The sequence below is a fragment of the Oncorhynchus tshawytscha genome, linkage group LG26 (assembly GCF_018296145.1).
Source record: "Oncorhynchus tshawytscha isolate Ot180627B linkage group LG26, Otsh_v2.0, whole genome shotgun sequence".
NCBI lineage: Eukaryota > Metazoa > Chordata > Actinopteri > Salmoniformes > Salmonidae > Oncorhynchus > Oncorhynchus tshawytscha.
Genome location: NC_056454.1, coordinates 22,070,356 through 22,093,114, shown reverse-complemented (window position 1 = coordinate 22,093,114; position 22,759 = coordinate 22,070,356). Strand labels below are relative to the sequence as shown.

The 22,759-nt window shown below is 43.0% G+C and overlaps 1 protein-coding gene across 6 annotated transcripts in view; it reads right to left on the bottom strand.

Moving 5' to 3' along the window:
- Window positions 1–4,151: 4,151 nt before the first annotated feature.
- LOC112225017 (phospholipid-transporting ATPase IH) overlaps window positions 4,152–22,759 on the bottom strand; it is a 68,333-nt gene continuing 49,725 nt past the window's right edge. Inside the window, exons 18-31 of one of the 6 annotated variants that reach the window (XM_042306413.1) lie at window positions 21,152–21,333; window positions 19,738–19,971; window positions 19,460–19,637; window positions 19,132–19,234; window positions 18,779–18,924; window positions 18,479–18,538; window positions 18,233–18,360; window positions 17,932–18,067; window positions 17,362–17,385; window positions 9,597–9,662; window positions 9,225–9,328; window positions 8,960–9,125; window positions 6,066–6,297; window positions 5,164–5,293 (exon numbers count right to left, since the gene is read on the bottom strand). In XM_042306413.1, coding sequence (XP_042162347.1) covers window positions 5,286–5,293; window positions 6,066–6,297; window positions 8,960–9,125; window positions 9,225–9,328; window positions 9,597–9,662; window positions 17,362–17,385; window positions 17,932–18,067; window positions 18,233–18,360; window positions 18,479–18,538; window positions 18,779–18,924; window positions 19,132–19,234; window positions 19,460–19,637; window positions 19,738–19,971; window positions 21,152–21,333 — 1,767 coding nt within the window. In that variant the 3' untranslated portion in view covers window positions 5,164–5,285. Of the gene's footprint in view, window positions 5,294–6,050; window positions 6,298–6,911; window positions 7,016–8,959; window positions 9,126–9,224; window positions 9,329–9,596; window positions 9,663–17,361; window positions 17,386–17,931; window positions 18,068–18,232; window positions 18,361–18,478; window positions 18,539–18,778; window positions 18,925–19,131; window positions 19,235–19,459; window positions 19,638–19,737; window positions 19,972–21,151; window positions 21,334–22,759 lie in introns of those variants that run through there. The other 5 variants (XM_042306412.1, XM_042306416.1, XM_042306415.1 and 2 more) reach the window with 5 other exon arrangements.

Genomic DNA, 22,759 nt, shown 5'->3' with positions numbered 1-22,759 from the left:
ACCCTGGCTGGATGTTATGATAACTGTGTAAATCTCTCTCAGACAAGGTGACTTATCAATATATTGGCCTGTAAATTAACCTCCAAAAATGAAACACTAGTTAGCCACATTAGCAGCTATCATAAAGAACTACCAATGTCATGATGATCTGGACAAGACTACTGAATCAAAGTAAAAAATGAACTACCTCATGTTAACTAAATTGGTAATGAATAAATTGGCAACATTTCTTTAAATTGACAATTCTGTGAACCGTCTTGTGCAAGTTTTAAATTGACAATACCTGTCAATATAAAACTACCAGCTAGAGATGACGTGCAGGAGCTTGCCGGGATTTATAGTCTTACATGCCTATTTTGATTCTAATTAGCATTTTCGAATCAAAGTAAATGGAGCCAAATATATTGATACAAGTCACCTTGTCTGTCAGAGAGATTTACATGGTTATCAAAACATCACGCCAGGGTAAGACTACAAGTTCCCCTATGGGAGAAATGAATGGTGGAAAAACGATTGGACCCATTTCCCTATTTGACCGCTAGGTTTTATGGGTATTATGACATCTCCACTATGCAGGAGTATGATAGATGATGGGTATGAGACACGTTGTGTATGTGTGTGCTAGTGTGTGTCTGTGTGTGTGTGGGGGGGGGGAGAGATAAAAGATGAAGAGAAAGAAAAGAACACTGACAATAAGAGTGAGTGCACATGGCGAAATGGAAGATGCTCCATCACACACACAGGTCAGGCCAGTTCCCACACTCACCAGCCACTGAACAAGTTGCACAGCTCCAGTTGGCGGTACACAGTACATCTATACCAGTGGAGATGAGAGACTGTGGATTAAGGCAGGGTGGCTTGTATTCTACATCCCTCTTCTGATCCTCTTCTATCCTCTCTTGCCCAATCCCAAATGGACCACTAACCTCCCATCCCCTAGGCCCTTGTGTACATATGCTAGTAGCTCCATCTTGTCCCTTGAAAGGCTTGGTGGAATTTTCACCATACTACATACACCTATTCAATGCTTTCAAATGTACACAGGTGCACTGCGGACTAGGGGATATTATGGAAGATTAGGAATGGGTTATAAATATACTGATAGATGTGGAAGGCTTTATAGAACCATGACCAGTTCACCACACGTGCGACATTGTCCCGGACCTGCTGTTTTGGACCCTCTCTCTGTTATAATCTCCACCCGGAGATGTAAAAAGTGCTTTGTAAATAAATGTTATTTGATTTAGAATAGATAGATATACCACTAGAGTGAGAGTTATACAATTCCATTATTCTCATTTGGCTCCTAGCCTGCTGTTATTGTTATATTAAGGTAGAGGTATCCCCCCAAGGTTTCTGTTAGGAAAATGTGGCGCCGGAAACATTAGCTTCTTTTAAAAAATTGCTGTGGATTATTTCAGATCACAAGCTCATAGGCCTAGACTACGCCTATTTGGGAAGCCGGCAATTTGGGCAGCGCGCTTGAAAATAGGCCTAGCTGATTATGAGTTGCAGCTGTCAGTCAAAAGCATATAAAATATGAGAAGATCGTGTCTTGAGTATAATTTAAAATGTTGAGACAAGGATATAGGTGAGTCTCTCTCCAGAATTGATCAGCTGTCTCCCGCCAATTCTTGAGCATTCATTGTTTCACTGTGTGAATTATTACATTCCCCATTACATATGTCACCAGTAGTAAAAGTACCGATAATCCTCATAATTAGTTTACATTAATTTCTGTTTATGATTGTATTAATTACAGTCATTTACCATTCTCATTATCAGAGTGGAAACATTGTTTGCAGAGTTCACAACCTGCTATACTTGTGAGAAACAAGTTTTGGTTTATTTCATAACCATCATTTATGAGATTTGTCAATATTTGCATTGTTGTTTATTTGGAGTGCTCCATGTGCGCAATGAGCATGTGTCTGGTTTCTCTGTCCTGATAATGTTGAGGGAGCACGCTCCTGAGCATGTGTCTGGTTTCTCTGTCCTGATAATGTTGAGGGAGTGCGCGCCTGAGCATGTGTCTGGTTTCTCTGTCCTGATAATGTTGAGGGAGTCTGGTTTCTCTGTGCATAGAAGTACCAGGCCTGCTGTGCAGGAAATGTAGGAAAGTGTTTTTTTAACATCCATTAAAAATAATAATATATTAAACCTCACAGTAAACTTTTTGAAAAGTCTTTCCAACAATCTCCTCCTCAATAATCACAAATCCTCGTGTGAAAGAGCAATGGAAGTTATAGGCCTACTGCTGCATTGACCTATAGGCTATGAGTTCCATGTGCTCAATAATTTAGCCGCCAATGGATCACGGCATATCAATGTGTCCATTTGGCAGAGGCTGGTGGTCTCCCATTAGCTGACTTTTAGATCATTTTAATTCACATTTTTATTATTAACCATGTGAAAATGATTTTGAAAAACAACAAGGTTTTAAATTAAACTGTTCCATGAAAATACTTACATAAAAATCATAACTGGTACGCAGAATTGTAGAAATTGTAGGATAAATTGTAAGCTTCCCCAAACTTAATTTCCTCCATGTTTCCATGTTTGGATTTTGCCTACAGGCTACTTTGAAGCAAGGTAAGACATGCCTCTGAATATGAAATAAAATATTCAGGTTTCAAACAATGAAGTATGTTTTCAAAATGCATACTGCCTCCAGCTCACATTGTAAAGTGGTGGGTGATGCGCTGATAGCCTGTTGCCTGCACTTGAATGGTGAATGGGAGTCGCGCTTCAATTACCAGTTGAGAAATAAAAATAGTAGCTCTTTCTTTTTTTTCCCAACATATGATTTCATTTAGAATTGTTGTGCAATGAATGGGTTTATAAAAGCACATGTTTTACTGCAGCAGCAACCAGCTGAGGAGCTGCAGGACAAATCCCCCTCAAAATAGGCTCTGTATGCTGTGCACATGTGATTAGTTGTGTTGGATAAATTATACATGATGACTAACAAAAATACACAGGTCAATTTAATTCCACTATATTATACAAATGAACCTATAGACCAATAAGCATGACGGTCAAATGTATTTCCATCAACCGGTATTAACGTCAATGATTAAAAAGCATTATTTTGCAATGGGATTTTTTAAAATCCTGTTCATTTTGGCATGGAACAGCTTTATTAACTTATGGGCTTTTCTTTTTTTTTTAATTGGTCAAAAGCCTGGCAATTGCCAGCTAATGGAAACCGTGACACACACACACAAACAGAATAACAGAGATCTTTCTCCCCAGAACATTTTGCAAAGCAACACCAGTTATTTCAACAAAAGGAGCAAAATGGAGAAACAGTAAAGAAAGTTAAAAGAAGAGAAACACAGTAAATAAAATAGAAACAGAAAAGGTCAATTTGATATTGTTACACAGTACGATTTCACTGTGTAGAAGAGACGGACATTCAAATACAGAATTTCTCCTTTTGTTCAGTGAGAGTTTACCTTTTGGATTCAAGTATTTTCACATGAAGAGTAGAGTAGTATAAAGTAGGGTAGTGGGGTAGAATAGATTATCATAGTAAAGTAGAGTAGACTAGAGTAGATTAGTAGAGTAGATTAATAGAGTAGTTGAGTAGAATAGAGTATAGTAGTAGAGTAGAATAGAGTATAGTAGTAGAATAGAGTAGAGTAGATTAGTAGAGCAGAATAGAGTAGATTAGTAGAGTAGAATAGAGTATAGTAGTAGAATAGAGTAGAGTAGATTAGTAGAGTAGAATAGATTCGTAGAGTAGAGTAGATTCGTAGAGTAGAGTAGATTAGTAGAGTAGAATACAGTATAGTAGTATAATAGAGTAGATTAGTAGAGTAGACTAAATTAGTAGAGTAGAAGAATAGAGTAGATTACTATAGTAGTAGAGTAGAATAGAGTATAGTAGTAGAGTAGAATAGAGTATAGTAGTAGAGTAGAAGAATAGAGTAGATTAGTATAGAGTATACTATTAGAGTAGAAGAATAGAGTATAGTAGTAGAGTAGAAGAATAGAGTATAGCAGTAGAGTAGAAGAATAGAGTATAGAGTAGTAGAATAGAGTATAGTAGCAGAGTAGAAGAATAGAGTAGTATAATAGAGTATAGTAGAGTACAATAGAGTTTGGAGTAGTAGAATAGTGTAGTAGAGTAAAGTAGAGTAGAATAAAGTAGCAGAAGAGTAGAGTAATAGAGTAGTGTAGTAGAGTAGAATAGAGTAGTAAAGTAGTAGAATAGAATAGCAGAGTAGTAGAGTAGTGGTGTGGACTGGGATCAGGACCAGACTGAAATAGAACTATGACAGGACCAATTGGAGGCAACTTGGAGGTCAAAGGCTTCCCAGCCGAAACAGTTCGTAAGAGTTTGTGCATATATTATGATGAAATTCTGACATTTTTATCCTTTTGGACTTCGGGAAGAGTTTTTGCAGCTGTTCAGGGACACAAGCCGAAGTCGGTAGCCGAAGTCGGTGATTGGTCACCAGTAGGGATTCTTCAATAAAGTCTTTGTTGTCATTCAACGTGACAACTAATTTTCATGCACATTTTTTCATTGATAAATACTGCACCAAACATCTTAGTTAGATGTAAATTGCGCAACTAAGATCTCATCGGCAAAAGCGTCAAAATTTCACGATTTCTTAGATTAATTCTGACTATTTTGAGGAATTGTATGCTGGCTACGGCATCTCAAAATGGACATACATTTTGTGTTGATTTTTCAAGTGAAAGTCTTAAGGGAGTATGCAAGCACACTCGTTACATTCTCGGCAAGGCGCCAGCCGAACTGAAGCATGTGGAAGCCTCAAATCGTATCCGCTTCCGAATGGCTGACAATGCACATGGTAAATGTTTCATGTTCGAGGAGTATGTGAGAATTAGTGAGCGTTTGTGTATGCATTGTTTATGAGTGGAACACAAATCCATATTATTTGTAGGTTTAGGTCACATTTTGGTCTCTGTGTGTGTGCACATCGTTGTGTATGCTCACACATCAGCCTGCGTTTGTGTGTGTGTCTGTCTGTCTGTCTGTGTCACACAGAGGTCTCTGGCCCTGGTGGGTAGTAGGCAAAGCCAGCCCGAGTTTACGGAGCACGTAGAGGCTGAGGGTGCGGAGGTCTGCCCCACCCCCATCAGCCCAGTGGAACAATACCAGTTTGTGGGGGAAGAACTCAGACCTGTGGAGTGTTCAGGGCCCGGGAACCCCAAGGTGAAGATGGGAGGTGCTCTTCCGTTTGGAGGAGGGGCCAGAAGGGCGAGAGGACACGGGGGTCAACTCTGCTACACTGCTCTGCAACAGCTTGTCAATGTCCTGGAGAGAGGGAAGGAGGGGATAGAGAGAGGAAGTGGTAAGACCTACTGAAAATACCCTGATCTGTTTCATGTTCAATTCACATTCAGGTGATCAGCATGCAATAAAAATGAAAGATTAACATACATGCTGTACCATTTTCCAACACCAGAGGTCAAAAGTACACTGATGTGCCCTGGGGATTTTATTCAATCAAATGTATTCAATAATAATCATTAATGCCAATGTTTTCATTGATGTTAATACCAGTTGATGGTATTTAACCTTATCTCCATGTATAAGATACCAAATCTATTTATTTGCACAAAATGCATGTGTGGCATTGCATCTGAAAACTGTGTTGACACGGACAGCATGTGAGTGATCCAATAAAAATAAATGTACCTTTTATTATTATTATTATTTATTTATTTAATCTTTATTTAACGAGGCAAGTCAGTTAAGAACAAATTAGGCTACCTAAGAGCATCTCTCATCAGGACAGAAGGAAAGCCAGAAAATGCCTCTGTATCCCAAGTGAATTTACAATACAGTACCAGCCCAAGCCAGTCACCCTGATCTTCCAGGCTAACCACCCTAAAGCACTTGAAGAGAATCAGAGAATCAAACATAAACCACCCAGAAGGCCCCATGCGTTTCATTCCATGCTTGTGATTTGTCCAAAACCAGCTAGCAGTGAAGAGCCTCTAGCAGGAAATGAAATGTCCCCAATCACAAAGCGTAAACCATCACCCACCAAGATGTACCCCACAGTTACCGTAACAGCCCTCACCATCTGAGGGGGCATGGTCTAGGGGCTGGCTGAGAAGGTAGTTAGGGTTGTGTGACATCATGGAGTCATAAGTCCTGGCAGCTCGCACCCCTTCACCTCCTCTTTCCCCCTCACAGGTCCTAGCAGGGCAAAGCATGTCGCTCTCACTGCCTCCACCACCAGCAACAGGACTGGGGTCCGGGCCCGTGGCCGGGGATACACTCCCCTCATGCACGCCATCAGCCCTCACCCTCTGTGGGCAAACAGTAAGGGTGAGAAGGGGTCAGGAACCAGGAGGCGGCTCCGAATAGAAGACATGCGGTGAACCACTGCACTGTAACTAACATGATGATAGCCCTTCAACTTCCCAGCGTACTGCTAGCAATAATCTGTCTGTTGTCATGGAAGATTAGTCTAGCGTCGGTGTGCCACACATGCTAGCAAGTTAGCATTTGGATGGAATAACACATCAACGTACATTTTACACATGAATATACAATACATACTGTGCTACATTTGAATAGCATCCATAGGGGAACATGATGAGAATGACAGGCTGAGTATGGTACTGGGTGAGGTTGTAAAGCTAGCGAGATGCTAACAGAAGGCTAGTGATAGGTTAATAAGGTTATGAAATCAGTGATTAGAGCTTGTTATCAGCTTGATCAGCAGTAGCATATTTAGCCGTATGAATGTCAGTATTGTCTGGCACTTGAGTTCAATTGTTTGACATAGAAATGGAAGCCCTGGATGGGAACACTATTGTGATTGACGTTGGAAAGTTGGGGGCTAAATGTTGAAACTGATGTAACTCCATGACAGTGGAACACTGACGTGACATTGACGAAAGTGTTTAAAAAGAGTCACCTCCTCCTCTGCAGTCTCTCGGCCAATCAGAAACTCAATCTGCTGTCGGACTGAGTGAGCACGAAGATGGTGGATAGCTCCACGGTAAGGCACGAGCGATTGGACTGCCATTGCCATTGCCCAGGGTGATGGGGTCAGAGGGCGGAGGGAGACAGAGGGAGGGGTGGGGTGAGGAGAAAGATAGAGACAGACAGGAGAGATTGAAGGGGGGGCGATTAGAAAGCAAGGCAGAGGCAGAGAGGGAAGAGAAAAGTAGAAAGGAATCAGTCAGATTTAGCTACAGATCTGAAAGCATTGGATAGGTATAAGCAATGTGATATTTGCTTCACCTTGCCTTCTGATAGGCTTGGTGGAATCTTTGCCACATTTCTCACATCTATGCAATTGTGACAGGAAGTAGTAATAATAGGTGGTGAAAGGTGGAGGAGTTTTAGCAATACAGTGTGTGTTCAATCTACACTGAACAAAAATATAAACGTAAATATAAATGTAAAGTGTTGGTCCCATGTTTCATGACCTGAAATACACATTTTCCATACGCACAGAAACCTTATTTCTCTAAAATGTTATGCAAAAATGTGTTTACATCCCTATTAGTGAGCATTTCTCCTTTGTCAAGATAATCCATCCACCTGGCAGGTGTGGCATATCAAGAAACTGATTAAGCAGCATGATCATTACATAGGTGCACCTTGTGCTGGGGACAATAAAAGGCCAGTTTTGTCAAACACCACAATGCCACAGACGTCTCAAGTTTTAAGGGAGCATGCAATTGGCATGCTGACTGCAGGAATGTCCACCAGAGCTGTTGCCAGAAAATTGCATGTTCATTTCTCTACCATAAGCTGCCTCTAACATGGTTTTAGAACATTTGGCAGTACATCTAACCAGCCTCACAACCGCAGACCACGTGTAACCAAGCCAGACCAGGAGTTTCACATCTGGCTTCTTCAACTGTGGGATTGTCTGAGACCAGCCACCCGGACAGCTGATAAAACTGTGGGTTTGGACAACTGAATTTCAGCACAAACTGACAGAAAGGGAAGCTCATCTGCGTGCTGGTCGTTCTCATCAGGGTCTTGACCTAACTGTAGTTCGGCATCCTAACCAACTTCAGTGGGCAAATGCTCAACTTCGATGGCCACTGACATGCTGGAGAAGTCTTCACTGATTAATCCAAGGTTTCAACTGTAGTGGGCAGATGGCAGACAGCGTGTACGGCGTCATGTGAGAGAGCGGTTTGCTGATGTCAACGTTGTAAACAGAGTGCCCTATGGTGGCGGTGGGGTTAAGGTATGAGCAGGCATAAGCTATGGACAATGAACATAATTACATTTTATCAATGGCAATTTAGAATGCACAGAGATACCGTGACGAGATCCTGAGGCCCATTGTCGTGCCATTTATCTGCCGCCATCGCCTCATGTTTCAGCATGATGATGCACAGCCACATGTCGTAAGGATCTGTACACAATTCCTGGAAGGTGAAAATGTCCCAGTTCTTCCATGGCCTGCATACTCACCAGACATGTCACCCTGAAACGTGTTTGGAATGCGCTGGATCGACGTGTACGACAGCGTGTTCTAATTCCCGCCAATATCCAACAACCTCGTAGCCATTGAAGAGAAGTGGGATAACAATCCACAGGCCACAATAAAAAGCCTGATCAACTCAATGCTAAGGAGATGTGTTGCGCTGCAGGAGCCAAATAGTGGTCACACCAGATAGGAAGTGGAACAGAAAATCAGTCTAACTTTATTTTAAGGTATCTGTGACCAACAGATGCATATCTGTATTCCCAGGCATGTGAAATCCATAGATTAGGGCCGAATAAATTAATTTCAATTGAATGATTTCCTTATAAATTAGAGTTTTAGTACCATGAGTTGTCTGGCATATCAGAGGGAGCTATACCTGGACACCTTTTGGTGATTTTACAGGTAGGCCTACAGTACTTATCTACTGACCATATTGTTTCTGAAGACGAATGACCCTTTAATTCACTGGTACACTCTTATTTATGTGGTCAAGTTGCGGTCCTTCCTACCTGTGCGCGTTCGGTGGCGGTGGGCCACAGGGTCCTGCAGAGGACCTTCTTGACCACATCAGGCAGCAGGCTGATCGTGATGAGAAGGATGATGCCGAGCCAGGCCGGTCCGCTGGACAACATCTGCATGAACACATAGTACATTCTCTGGTAGTTCAGGAAGGGCCTAGAGGGAGAGATGACATCTAGTTATTTTATTTCTGTTTAAGTGATACTAATAATGTACAGAGTAAGAATCAGTTAGTTGTAAGAATGAGAGGCGGACCAGATGATGCCTCCCCAGAGCAGTGAGAAGATGACATAGAAAAGCAGGGAGCCCCAGATGACAAAGTGGTTGATCCAGGTCCAGTGGTGTGTGTCCAAGGCAAGCTGCAACACACAGGATACACACACATTATCAATCGCCACGCCTGCAGGGCACACAGGATACACACACATTATCAATCGCCACGCCTGCAGGGCACACAGGATACACACACATTATCAATCGCCACAACTGCAGGGCACACAGCTCTAACGACCGATGAGCAAGTCTACTGGATCAATATTCTCACACACACAGGCTATTCACACGTGCAAAGGGATTATGGAATCCACTATTATCAGATTCACAAAACACTCACATACACTAACCCACCTTGAGTGTGACAGTGAACACCAGCACAGTGAAGACGAGAGTCCCGAAGGTCCAGTTTCCAAACATCTAGAGAACAGAGGAGGAACAGTCTGCTACAGTACATCATCACGCTGCATTTCATCCTTTATCTACATACAGAATCCCATTGAGATAAAATATCTGTTTTCCAGGGAGACATCGGTTGAAACCATTGACTTCTTTAAAACCATTATTCAACACAGAGCACCATCTATAATTACTGTATGTATACTGTATGTAATAACCCTAAACCCTGTAACGTTTGACACTTAAACAAGCAATGTCAATTTCACCTGCATTTTAGTGCTGGGACTAGCAACGGACTTTCTGGGTAAGTCTAAGAGCTTTGCACACCTGGATTGTACAATATTTGCCCATTATTCTTTTCAAAATTCTTCCAGCTCTGTCAAATTGGTCAGTAATCATTGCTAGACTGCCATTTTCTAGCCATATATTTTGAAGCAGATTCAAGAACAAACTAACTCGGTCACTCAGGAACATTCACAATCTTCTTGGTAAGCAACTGCAGTATATATTTTCCTTGCTGTATCTGCCTGGCCGGCTCCTCTCTCTCCACTGGGATTCTCTGCCTCTGACCCTATTACGGGGGCTGAGTCACTAGCTTACTAGTGCTCTTCCATGCCGTCCCTAGGAGGTGTGCGTCTCGAGTGGGTTGAGTCACAGAGGTGATCTTCCTGTCCAGTTTTGTGCCTTGTTGGACTTGTGCGGTGGAGATCTTTGTGGGCTATACTCAGCCTTGTCTCAGGATAGTAAGTTGGTGGTCTGTTGATATCCCTCTAGTGATGTGGGGGCTGTGCTTTGGCAAAGTGGCTGGGGTTATATCATGCCTGGTTGGCCCTGTCCGGGGGTATCGTCGGACAGGCCACAGTGTCCCCCGAACCACCGGTCTCAATCTCCAGCATCTATGCTGCCATAGTCTCTGCCGGGGGGCTAGGATCAGTCTGTTATATCTGGTGTAATTCTCCTCTTTTATCTGGTGTCCTTTGTGAATTTAAGTATGCTCCCTCTAATTCTCTCCCCCTCCCAGAAGACCGGAGCCCTAGGATAATGCCTGACGACTCCTGGCTTTCCCCAGTCCACCTGGTCGTGCTGATGCTCCAGTTTCAACAGTTCTGCCTGCGGCTAGGGAACCCTGACCTGTTCACCGGACGTCCTACCTTGTCCAGGGCCTACTGTTTGACTCTCTCTCTACCGCACCGGCTGTCTCAACCTCAATGCTCGACTATTAAAAGCCAACTGACATTCACTCCCGGTGCGCTGACCTGTTACATCCTCTACAACCACTGTTTATTATTTGACCCTGCTGGTCATCTATGATGGTTTGAACATCTTGAAGAACAATCTGGCATTAAATGGCCATGTAGTCTTATAAATCTCCACCCGGCACAGCCAGAAGAGGACTGGCCACCCCTCAGTGCCTGGTTCCTCTCTAGGTTTCTTCCTAGGTTCCCGCCTTTCTAGGGAGTTTTTCTTAGCCACCGCGCTTCTACATCTGCATTACTTGCTGTTTAGGGTTTTAGGCTGGGTTTCTGTATAGCACTTTGTGACATCTGCTGATATCAAAAGGGATTTGTAAATCAATATGATAGATTGATTGATATTTGGCCTTGTGTTGTACGTTATTGTCCTGCTGAAAGGTGAATTATTCTTCCATTGTTTGGTGGAAAGCAGACAACCAGGTTTTCCTGTGCTTAGCTCCATTTGGTTTCATTTTATCCTGAAAAACTCCAGTCCTTGCCAATGACAAGCATAGCCATAACATGATGCAGCCACCAACAGGGGGGCAGGTAGCCTAGTGGTTAAGAGCGTTGGTCCATTAATAGAGGCGGCAAGGTAGAAAAATATGCTGTTCTGCCCTTGAGCTAGGCAATTAACCCCCAACAACTTCTCCCCAGGCACCGACGACATGGACGTTAATTAAGGCAGCCCCCCGCATCTCTCCGATTCAGAGGAGTTGGATTGCAGAAAACACATTGCGGTTGAATGCATTCAGTTGTGCAACTGACTAGGTATCTCCTTTCCCTTCCCCCATGCTTGAAAATGTGGAGAGTGACACCTAGCGATATGTAGGAATTGCCCCAAACATAACACTTGGTATTTAGGATAAAAAGTTAATTTCTTTGCCCCATTGGCCTCCTAATGAAAGCCCTGACCGGTTTCCGTTCTCTCCGGCAACTCAGTTAAGGAAGGACTCCTGTCTCTTTGTAGTGACTGGGTGTATTGATACACCATCCAAAGTGTAATTAATAGATTGTGGGGTACAGAGATTGTGTAGTCATTAAAACATAATTTTAACCCCTATTATTGCACACAGTGTGAGCCAATGCAATTTATTATGTGATTTGTTAAGCACGTTTTTATTACTGCACCTATTTAGGCCATCTAAGGTGGTGAATACTTATGCAACTAAAAAATGTGTCATATTTGATTAATTTGACATTGACTATTTTGTGTAGATCAGTGACAAAACATCACAATTAAATCCATTTCAATCCCACTTTGTAACGCAACAAAAGAGTCCAAGGGAAGTGAATACTTATGACACTGTATATATTGTGATTCGATAATGCAATTTTATTTTGCGATTTGATGTTCCAAACATATTGCTCTGTCTGCTGCAGAGAGACAAGAGAAAGCATGAGAACATTTGTTGGGATTAGTTATGGGAATAACAGTGCTGAAAACATGTTGGCTCATTATTTAAAAGATGGAGAACAAGCCATAGGATGAAAAATACCGGAGTTTTGACTCCGGTACAGCAGACTATTGCTATCTTACGCTACAAAGCAACAAAAAATAAAACATGCATATAAACATACACACACACTCAAAAGTTTGGACACACCTACTCATTCAAGGGTTTTTCTTTATTTTGACTATTTTCTACATTGTATAATAATAGTGAAGACACCAAAACTATGAATTAACACATGGAATAATGTATTAATCAAAAAAAGTGTTCAATTATAATATTTTAGATTTTTCTAAGTAGCCACCTTTTGTTTTGATGACAGCTTTGCACACTCTTGGTATTCTCTCAACCAGCTTCACGAGGTAGTCACCTGGAATGCATTTCAATTAACAGGTGTGCTTTGTTAAAAGTTAATAAATAAATAAATTCCACAAGTGAATTTGTTTGAGTCAATCAGTTGTGTTGTGACAAGGTAAGGTTGGTAAACAGAAGATAGCCTGAAGGTCAGTCAATCCGGAACATTAAGAACTTTTAAAGTTTCTTCAAGTGCAGTCGCAAAAACCATCAAGCGCTATGATGAAACTGGCTCTCATGAGGACCGCCACAGGAAAGGAAGACCTAGAGTTACCTCTGCTGCAGAGGATAAGTTCATTAGAGTTACCAGCCTCAGAAATTGCAGCCCAAATAAATGCTTCACTGAGTTCAAGTAACAGACACATCTCAACATGGTCGAATTGCTGCAAAGAAACCACCACTAAAGAACACCAATAAGAAGAAGATACCTGCTGGGCCAAAAAACACAAGCAACAGACATTAGACCGGTGGAAATCTGTCCTTTGGTCTGATGAGTCCAAATTTGAGATTTTTAGTTTCAACCGCCGTGTCTTTGTGAGATGCAGGGAAGTTGAAGGAATGATCTCCGCATGTGTGGTTCCCACCGTGGCGCATGGAGATGATGTGATGGTGCTTTGCTGGTGACACTGTCGGTGATTTATTTAGAATTCAAGGAACACGTAACCAGCATGGCTATCACAGCATTCTGCAGCGATACGCCATGCCATCTGGTTTGAGCTTAGTGGGACTAGCATTTGTTTTTCAACATGACAATGACCCAACACACCTCCAGGCTGTGCAAGGGCTGTTTGACCAAGATGGAAAGTAATTGAGTGCTGCAACAGATGACCTGGCCTCCACAATCACCGGACCTCAACCCGGTTGAGATGGTTTGGGATGAGTTGGACCGCAGAGTGAAGTAAAAGCAGCATATGCTCAGCATATGTGGGAACTCCTTCAAGACTGTTGAAAAATAATTCCTGGTGAAGTTGGTGGAGAGAATGCCAAGAGTGTGCAAAGCTGTCATCAAGGCAAAGGGTGGCTACTTTGAAGAATCTAAAATATATTTTGATTTGTTTAACACTTTTTTGGTTACTACATGATTCCATGTGTTATTTCAAAGTTTTGATGTCTTCACTATTATTCTACAAAGTAGAAAATAGTAAAAATAGACAAAAACCCTTGAATGAGTAGGTGTGTCCAAACTTCTGACTGGTGCTGTATGCACGCACGCATAGAATTATTATTTTGGACGAGATATATATATATATATATATATACATACACACACACACACACACGGTTGAAGTCTGAAGTTTACATACACTTAGGTTGGCTTCATTAAAACTCGTTTTTCAACCACTCCACAAATTTCTTGTTAACAAACTATAATTTTGGCAAGTCACTTAGGACATCTACTTTGTGCATGTAATTTTTGCAAAAATTGTTTACAGACAGATTATTTAACTTATAATTCACTGTATCACAATTCCACTGCGTCAGAAGTTTACATACACTACGTTGACTTTGCCTTTAAACAGCTTGGAAAATTCCAGAAAATTATGTCATGGCTTTAGAAGCTTCTGATAGGCTAATTGACATAATTTGAGTCAATTGGAGGTGTACCTGTGGATGTATTTCAAGGCCTACCTTCAAACTCAGTGCCTCTTTGCTTGACATCATGGGAAAATCAAAAGAAATCAGCCAAGACCTCAGAAAAAAAGTTGTAGACCTCCACAAGTTGGGTTCATCCTTGGGAGCAATTTCCAAACGCCTGAAGGTACCACGTTCATCCGTACAAACAATAGTACACAAGTATAAACACCATGGGACAACGCAGCCGTCATACCGTTCAGGAAGGAGAGGCGTTCTGTCTCCTAGAGATGAACATACTTTGGTGCGAAAAGTGCAAATCAATCCCAGAACAACAGCAAAGGACCTTGTGAAGATGCTGGAGGAAACAGGTACAAAAGTGTCTATATCCACAGTAAAACGAGTCCTATATCGGCATAACCTGAAAGTCCACTCAGCAAGGAAGAATCCACTGCTCAAAAACCGCCATAAAAAAGCTAGACTACGGTTTGCAACTGCACATGGGGACAAAGATTGTACTTTTTGGAGAAATGACCTCTGGTCTGATGAAACAAAAATAGAACTGTTTTGCCATAATGACCATTGTTATGTTTGGAGGAAAAAGGGGGAAGCTTGCAAGCCGAAGAACACCATCCCAACCGTGAAGCACGGGGGTGGCAGCATCATGTTGTGGTGTGGCAGCATCATGTTGTCGGGGTGTTTTGTTGCAGGAGGTACTGGTGCACTTCACAACATAGATGGCATCATGAGGCAGGAAAATTATGTGGATATATTGAAGCAACATCTCAAGAGGAAGTTAAACCTTGGTCGCAAATGGGTCTTCCAAATGGACAATGACCCCAAGCATACTTCCAAAGTTGTGGAAAAGGGCTTAAGGACAACAAAGTCAAGGTATTGGAGTGGCAATCACAAAGCCCTGACCTAAATACTATAGAAAATGTGTGGTCTTCTTGTGACTTCGTCCACATCTTGTTACGTTACAGCCTTTTCTAAAATGGATTAAATTGTTGTTTTCCCTTAAACTACACACAATACCCAATTATGAAAAAAAAAACCTGAAATATCACATTTACATAACTATTTCAGACCCTTTACTCAGTACTTTGTTGAAGCACCTTTGAAAACAATGATTACAGAGTCAAGTCTTCTTGGGTATGATTCTACAAGCTTGGCACACCTGTATTTGGGGAGTTTCTCCCATTCTTCTCTGCAGATCCTCTCAAGCTCTGTCAGGTTGGATGGGGAGCAATTGCTGCACAGCTATTTTCAGGTCTCTCCAGAGATGTTCGATCGGGTTCAAGTCCGGGCTCTGGCTGGGCCACTCAAGGACATTGAGACTTGTCCTGAAGCCACTCCTGCGCTGTCTTGGCTGTGTGCTTAAGGTTGTTGTCCTGTTGGAAAGTTAACCTTCACCCCAGTCTGATTGTCCTGAGTGCTCTGGAGCAGGTTCTCATCAAAGATCTCTGTACTTTACTCAGTTCATCTTTCCCTCGATCCTGAGTAGTCTCCCAGTCCCCCAGTCCCTGCCACTGAAGAAAACACCCACAGCATGATGCTGCCACCACCATGCTTCACCGTACTGATGGTGCCAGGTTTCCTCCAAACGTGACGCTTGGCATTCAGGCCAAAGAGTTTAATCTTGGTTTCATCAGACCAGAGAATCTTGTTTCTCATGGTCTGAGAGTCTTTAGGTGCCTTTTAGCAAACTCAAAGCGGGCTGTCATGTGCCTTTTACTGAGGAGTGGCTTACGTCTACCATGAAGGCCTGATTGGTGGAGTGCTGCAGAGATGGTTATCTAGAGCTCTATCGTGATTGCTCAGTTTGGCTGGGCGGTCAGCTCTCGGAAGAGTCTTGGTGGTTCCAAACTTCTTCCATTTAAGAATGATGGAGGCCACTGTGTTCTTAGGGATCTTCAATGCTGCAGAAATGTTTTGGTACCCTTCCCAGATCAATTTTGAGTCTCATAGCAAAGGGTCTGAATATTATCCGTTTTTTTTATACATTTGCAAAAATGTATAAAAACCTGTTTTTGCTTTGTCGTTATGGGGTATTTGTGTGTAGATTGCTGATATTTTTATTTATTTAATCCATTTTAGAATAAGGCTGTAACATAACAAAATTTGGAAAAAGTCAAGGGGTCTGAATACTTTCCCAAGGCACTGTATGCATAATGAGACCAATTATGGTAAATAACCTTGAAAGCAAAAGCAGGATGCAAAATATAGTGCTAAAAATAGAGCAAATCAACGCATTTGTTCCTTAGTCATCCCCCTCTCTGTGTGTGTGGTCTCCACACAGATGACTGTCAAAGCTGCCATCGGGAAGGATCAGGAGGAAGAGTGCGGGAGACAGGAGAGCAAGATGGATTGAGGGAGAGTCAGATGAAGAGGGAGAGTTTGGAGAGAAGGAGAACACCATAGAGAAAGAGATGGAGCGAGACGTAATCAGAGAGATCAAGAGAGATGTAGGAAGAGGTAGAGTGAGAAAGGATGTGTTTCATTAGCATAGTGGAGGAGTTGGAACCCCCATATTGTCATCCCTGACTACCCCCTCCTCCTCCTCTCACTAGCCTAATCAACATAATCATGTCCCTACCCAAGGAGCTTGACAACTAGAAATGTATCTCTGTACAATAAATATATCTTCTACAAATACTAGACAATGTGAACATACATTGCTTGGGTGAAAGAGGGCACCTTCCAAGACAGTGCAGCTAGAATGAACAGCAGAGTGTCTGCTTTTTTGACAAAATGCATCGTCTATGACGTACAACTACTGAGCACATATGCACTCTCACACACACACACACACACAATTAAATATACTACCAACAGATAAAGGATAATGTGGGGGAGTGACTAGTGTATCTATATTAGTAGAGTGGAGCTAGTGAGGTCAGGTGTTGGACTGGGTAGATGCGCTCTAGAGATGTGGAACTAAACAACTACAGGCAGAATGAGGTGGATGTCGGAGGTGGGGATGGATGGATGTTTCGAAATGAAACGGTAAAGCTCAAAGCTAAACTCATAACTAAAAACCAACAGAAGCTAAAAGAACACGATAGATAAGAGAGACAGAGAGAGGGAGAGGGAGAGAGACAGGCTTACCATCTGTGTGTTGGTGGTCATAAGCTGAGGAACAGGAAGAAAAGTAAAATAAAGTAGAAGCAGAGAGGAGGAAGAAGAAGAGAAAATAATCAGGACAAAGAGTAAATGGATTCCAGGATGTTTCAACTTAAAAAAAAACAGGACCAAAGGCAATACAAAACAGTAATGACATAAATCAACAGTACAGAGAAAGATGCTATTGCAGTGTCCATATGAATGGAGTCCTGATGGTTGTCAAGCTAAAGAAGACCACTGAGATTCCGTCTGCACTCCGAACACAAAGTAACCACAACCTGACCTTAACTTACCCATAGATAACCTGAACCTGACCACATTGTATTACTCCCGTTTCAACGTCTGGTGTTATGGGACAATCACATGTAGATGGATGGGTGTTCTATCAACCATCACTGTGAGTGAATCTCAAAATGGCACCCAGCTAATGGTCAATGCTTATGATTTGGGGTTTGGTCATCTGATCCTCGATCTGTGGTTAGGGGCAACATGTCAACTGGTCCTTGACAACGGCGCTCTGCCCCGGTTGCAGTGGAGACGGTTGCCAGGGCTCACCTGTCCGTTACTGGTGAAGGTGGTGTTGTCGAACAGGAAGTAGGCACCAAAGAAGAAGATACAGGCGTTGAACAAGCCCAGGCACGTCCAGTAGAGGAACACGGGCCAGCGCAGAAGAGCGTTCTTAGCTACGTCCCTGAGACGGAAAGAGAGCGGGAGATGGCGGGGAGGGGGAGAGAGCGAGGAGGGGAGATAAAGAGAGAATGTTTCAAACAAGAACAATATAATTGGTTCAAACCTTTTTTTCTGTGTGGGAATTATATTGTCTTTCAAAACAGTTTTAGTGGGATGTTCCTCTGACCTGTACAGAGTGGGATCTCTCTTGAGCATCTCTATGCTGATGTGTTTCTCTATGAGGCTGTAGAGGAGGATGGGCAGCGAGGTGAAGCTGATGTTGTACAGCGTCAGGTAGGCTGTGTCGTACAGTGGCTGCACAGGGACACAAAGAGCACAGACAGAAAGATACAGACCACACATGACAAAACAGGCAACCATGACAGGCAACCGTTATAGGCAACCGTCATTTTGCATGATTCTGAGCACCTACCTGCTGAGAGAATCCACAGAAGAACTGATAGAGGAACTGAGGGAAGATGAAGCACACATTCTGGAGAGCGAGAGAGTGAAAGTGGGAGAAACAAAGTGAGAAAGGGAGGATTAAACATTGTTTCCTCATTCAGCTGCTTGCAGCTTCGTGCCTCGACATTTGGCTAACCAATGGCTCTCTCTTCTGGGACAGGTACCAGGCTGAGGTCGTGTCAAAGTCCCAGGTTGTGTCATTCAATACTAAACAATTGAAATGTGCGCCCAGTAAATGCCCAGTATTGGTGTTAGTAGTAAAGCTCACCTTGTAGAAGAAGTACTGCACCAGCTCAGCGATGCGGATGTAGTAGAAGTGTCCGTGCACCAACAGCATCTTCTTCAGGTGTTTGAACTTTGGGATGGCGTAGTCACTGTTCCTCGCCGCCTGGCGCCCCTCCTTACCCATGATGCCTTAGAAGACAGAAAGGGATTGGTTGATTGATGGAAAACATTCATACTAATAGGTCTTTGTTAAATATCTATTGTCTGTTTTGACACCAATGAGATGTCTGGGACCTAATGACTCCCACCAATCATAGAATATAAATGAGTGCTAGCTGATGGTTCCCACCAATCAGAGTAGACCCAAGAGCTTGCCAATCAGAGAGATGAGCTCACCGATGCCCACGTGTGCCTCGAGAATCATGCTGACATCGTTGGCTCCGTCACCGATAGCCAGAGTGATGGGGTGCTCCTTAGATGCCTTGATCAGCTTCACAATCTGGACAGACAACAGTCATACCACAACTCATTAAATACCAAAATAATACTGCTATATGGTACAGACTAAGATGCATTTTAAAAATGGCTTGACAGTTCACCTCTTGCCTAACCAGGTCATTATAGTAGAAGACCATTTTTTCCACAATGACTCTAACAGGCTAACTAACTAACCACTCTCTCTCATTGGTTTCCCATGTGAAACAGGAAGTGACATTAGACCAACCTGTGCTTTCTGTAGGGGTGCCATGCGGCAGCAGAGCACGGCACTGCAGTTCCTAGAGATCTCCAGGAAGATCTCTCTGTAGTTCCCCGAGCCAGAGCTCTCTGGACTGGGCTTCAGCACAGCAGACAGGGTGGCCCCATCGATGATCAGACCATAGTCCTGACATTCCACAGACAGCCTGGGGAAATACACACAGATACAGACGATAACACACAGAGACACAGACATACCGTGAATATACACAAACAAAACATAGGAACACAAAATGTGCAGCCTACCCTGACAGGGAGCGTTGTCTGAGTACAGTCCTGCTCAGGTCAAACAGAACGTCATGTAGACTCTGTTCCTCGGTGCGTTTCTTGGTCAGCTCCAGTATCTGTGTGGAGCGGCGGAACAGCTTGCTAGCGTAGCACGTAGCTGCCGCGGTCTCCATCTTGTCCCCCGTCAGCACCCATACCTTCATCCCAGCCTTTTGGAGAGACTCGATGGTGTCTGCTGCCTTCTCCTGGAGCCTGCACAGCAGTCAATAGGTTGTTACAATTACACGTCACAATAGGCTGTATGGACGTTTCAAAGTACGCAAGATAGAAATGATGACATTATTGATCAACAATATTTGTTTTCACCCTATTCGCTTTGTATTTACTATTAAAAAAATACAACATATAGCTATATCAATTCAAGAGAAAACCTCCTGATTAAAAAGAGTACATTGATTCCACACCATTGTAAAAACAATCAAGGCCGAGAAGGAGTTAGAGTATTTCCTTTGTGGTCATTGAGAACTACTGTAGTCAATAAGTCTCCTCGGCCAGCAGCCGATGGGTTAACACAATGATCAACTCAGTCCGGTTATTGATGACTAATCTATACAAGGCCAGGTCAATGTGTATCATACATCAGAGGGCTAGTCGATTAGGAAAACAAGTGGTCATCAATCAGGAAATCCATGATGGTAAATCTCCCTTTTACATCTCTCTCGCTTCTTTTACCCACTCTCTTACTTTTACCCACTCTTTCCCTCTCTCCTCTCTCTCGCTTCTTTTACCCACTCTCTTACTTTTACCCACTCTTTCCCTCTCTCCCACTTCTTTTACACACTCTCTTACTTTTACCCACTCTTTCCCTCTCTCCTCTCTCTCACTTCTTTTACCCACTCTCTTACTTTTACCCACTCTTTCCCTCTCTCCTACTTCTTTTACCCACTCTTTTACCCACTTTTCTTTTACCCACTCTCTTACTTTTACCCACTCTTTCCCTCTCTCCTACTTCTTTTACCCACTCTTTCCTTACTTTTTTACCCACTCTTTCCCCACTCTTTCCTCTCTCTCACTTCTTTTACCCACTCTTTACTTTTACCCACTCTTTCCCTCTCTCCCTTCTTTTACCCACTCTCTTTTTTACCCACTCTTTCCCTTCTCCCACTTTTTTACCCACTCTTTCTTTTACCCACTCTTTCCCTCTCTCTCTCTCACTTCTTTTACCCACTCTTTCCCTCTCTCCTCTCCCTCACTTCTTTTACCCACTCTCTTACTTTTACCCACTCACTTCTTTTACCCACTCTTTCCCTCTCTCCCGCTCTCCTCTCTCTCACTTTTTTCTTCACAACTCCTGCTTTCCATCTTCCTCTCGTTCCATCCCCCTCCTCCCTCTCTCACCACCTCGTATCTCCAACCCCCCCCACTATCCTACCTGTCCTCCACGGCCGTAGCCCCCAGCAGGGTGAAGTCCCTCTCAATGAGGTCATAGGCTTGCGCCAGCCATTGCTCCCTGTCCTTCAGGGCCAGCTTGGCGTCGCTCAGCTGATGACATGCCTCCTCGTACTCCGCTGGGGACAGACTTCTGTAGGCCACACACAGGGTCCGTAAGCCCTCCTGACAGAGGTAAACAAGAGACTCAGTTGAGTGAAAGAGATTATGGTTGTACCTGTTATAAGGGGCAATCTGCAGTTGCTACATCCATTTCTGGACCTTTTTGGGTATCTGTACTTTCCTCTACTATTTCTGTTTTTGACAACTTTTACTTCACTACATTCCGAAAGAAAAGAATTGACTTTTTGCACCATACATGTTCCCAGACATGTTCATTTTATTTTATTTAATTGGTGCCGACTGGTTTACTGAACATAGGGAATTTTACTTATGATACTCAAGTATATTTAAAACCAAATACTTGGTTACGGTATAGGCATATTAGAAGTATTAGGGCTATGGTGTGCGATTAAGGGTTTTGGTGTCTGTATCAACACTGAACAAAAATATACACGCAACATGCAACAATTTCAAAGATTTTACTGAGTTACAGTTCGTATAAGGAAATCAGTTAATTTAAATACATTCATTTGGTTCCAATCTATGGATTTCACATGATTTGGAATACAGATACACATCTGTTGGTCACAGATAGGTGTGACCACCATTTGCCTCACACATCTTCGCATAGATTTGATCAGGCTGCTGATTGTGGCCAGTGGAATGTTGTCCCAATCCTCTTCAATGGCTGTGCGAAGTTGCTGGATATTGGTGGGAATTGGAAGACGCTGTCGTACACGTCGATCCAGAGCATCCCAAACATGCTCAATGTGTGACATGTCTTGTGAGTATGCAGGCTATGGAAGAAGTGGGACATTTTCAGCTTCCAGGAATTGTGTACAGATCCTTGTGACATGCGGCTGGGCATTATCATGCTGAAACATGTGATGGCGGTGGAATTTCATCACGGTATCTCTGTGCATTGAAATGACTATTGATAAAATGCAATTGTGTTCATTGTCCGTAGCTTATGCCTGCCCATACCATGACCCCCCGCCACCATGGGGCACCCTGTTCACAACATTGACAAAAGCAAACCGCTCACCCACACGACCCCACACTGGCCAGTACGTTTGAAACTGGGATTTATCCGTGAATGGCACACTTCTCCAGTGTGCCAGTGGCCATCGAAGGTGAGAATTTCCCCACTGAAGTCGGTTACAACGCCAAACTGCAGTCTGGTCAAGACCCTGGTGAGGACGACCAGCACGCAGATGAGCTTCCCAGAGACTGTTTCTGATAGTTTGTGCAGAAATTCTTCAGTTGTGCAAACACACAGTTTCATCAGCTGTCTCAGACAATTCCACAGGTGAAGAACCCGGATGTGGAGGTCCTGGGCTGGTGTGGTTACACATGGTTTGCAGTTGCGAGGCCGGTTGGACGTACTGCCAAATTCTCTAAAAAGACAATGGAGTTTATGGTCGAGAAATGAACATTAAATTATCTGGTGGTGTTCCTGCAGTCAGCATGCCAATTGCATGCTCCCTCA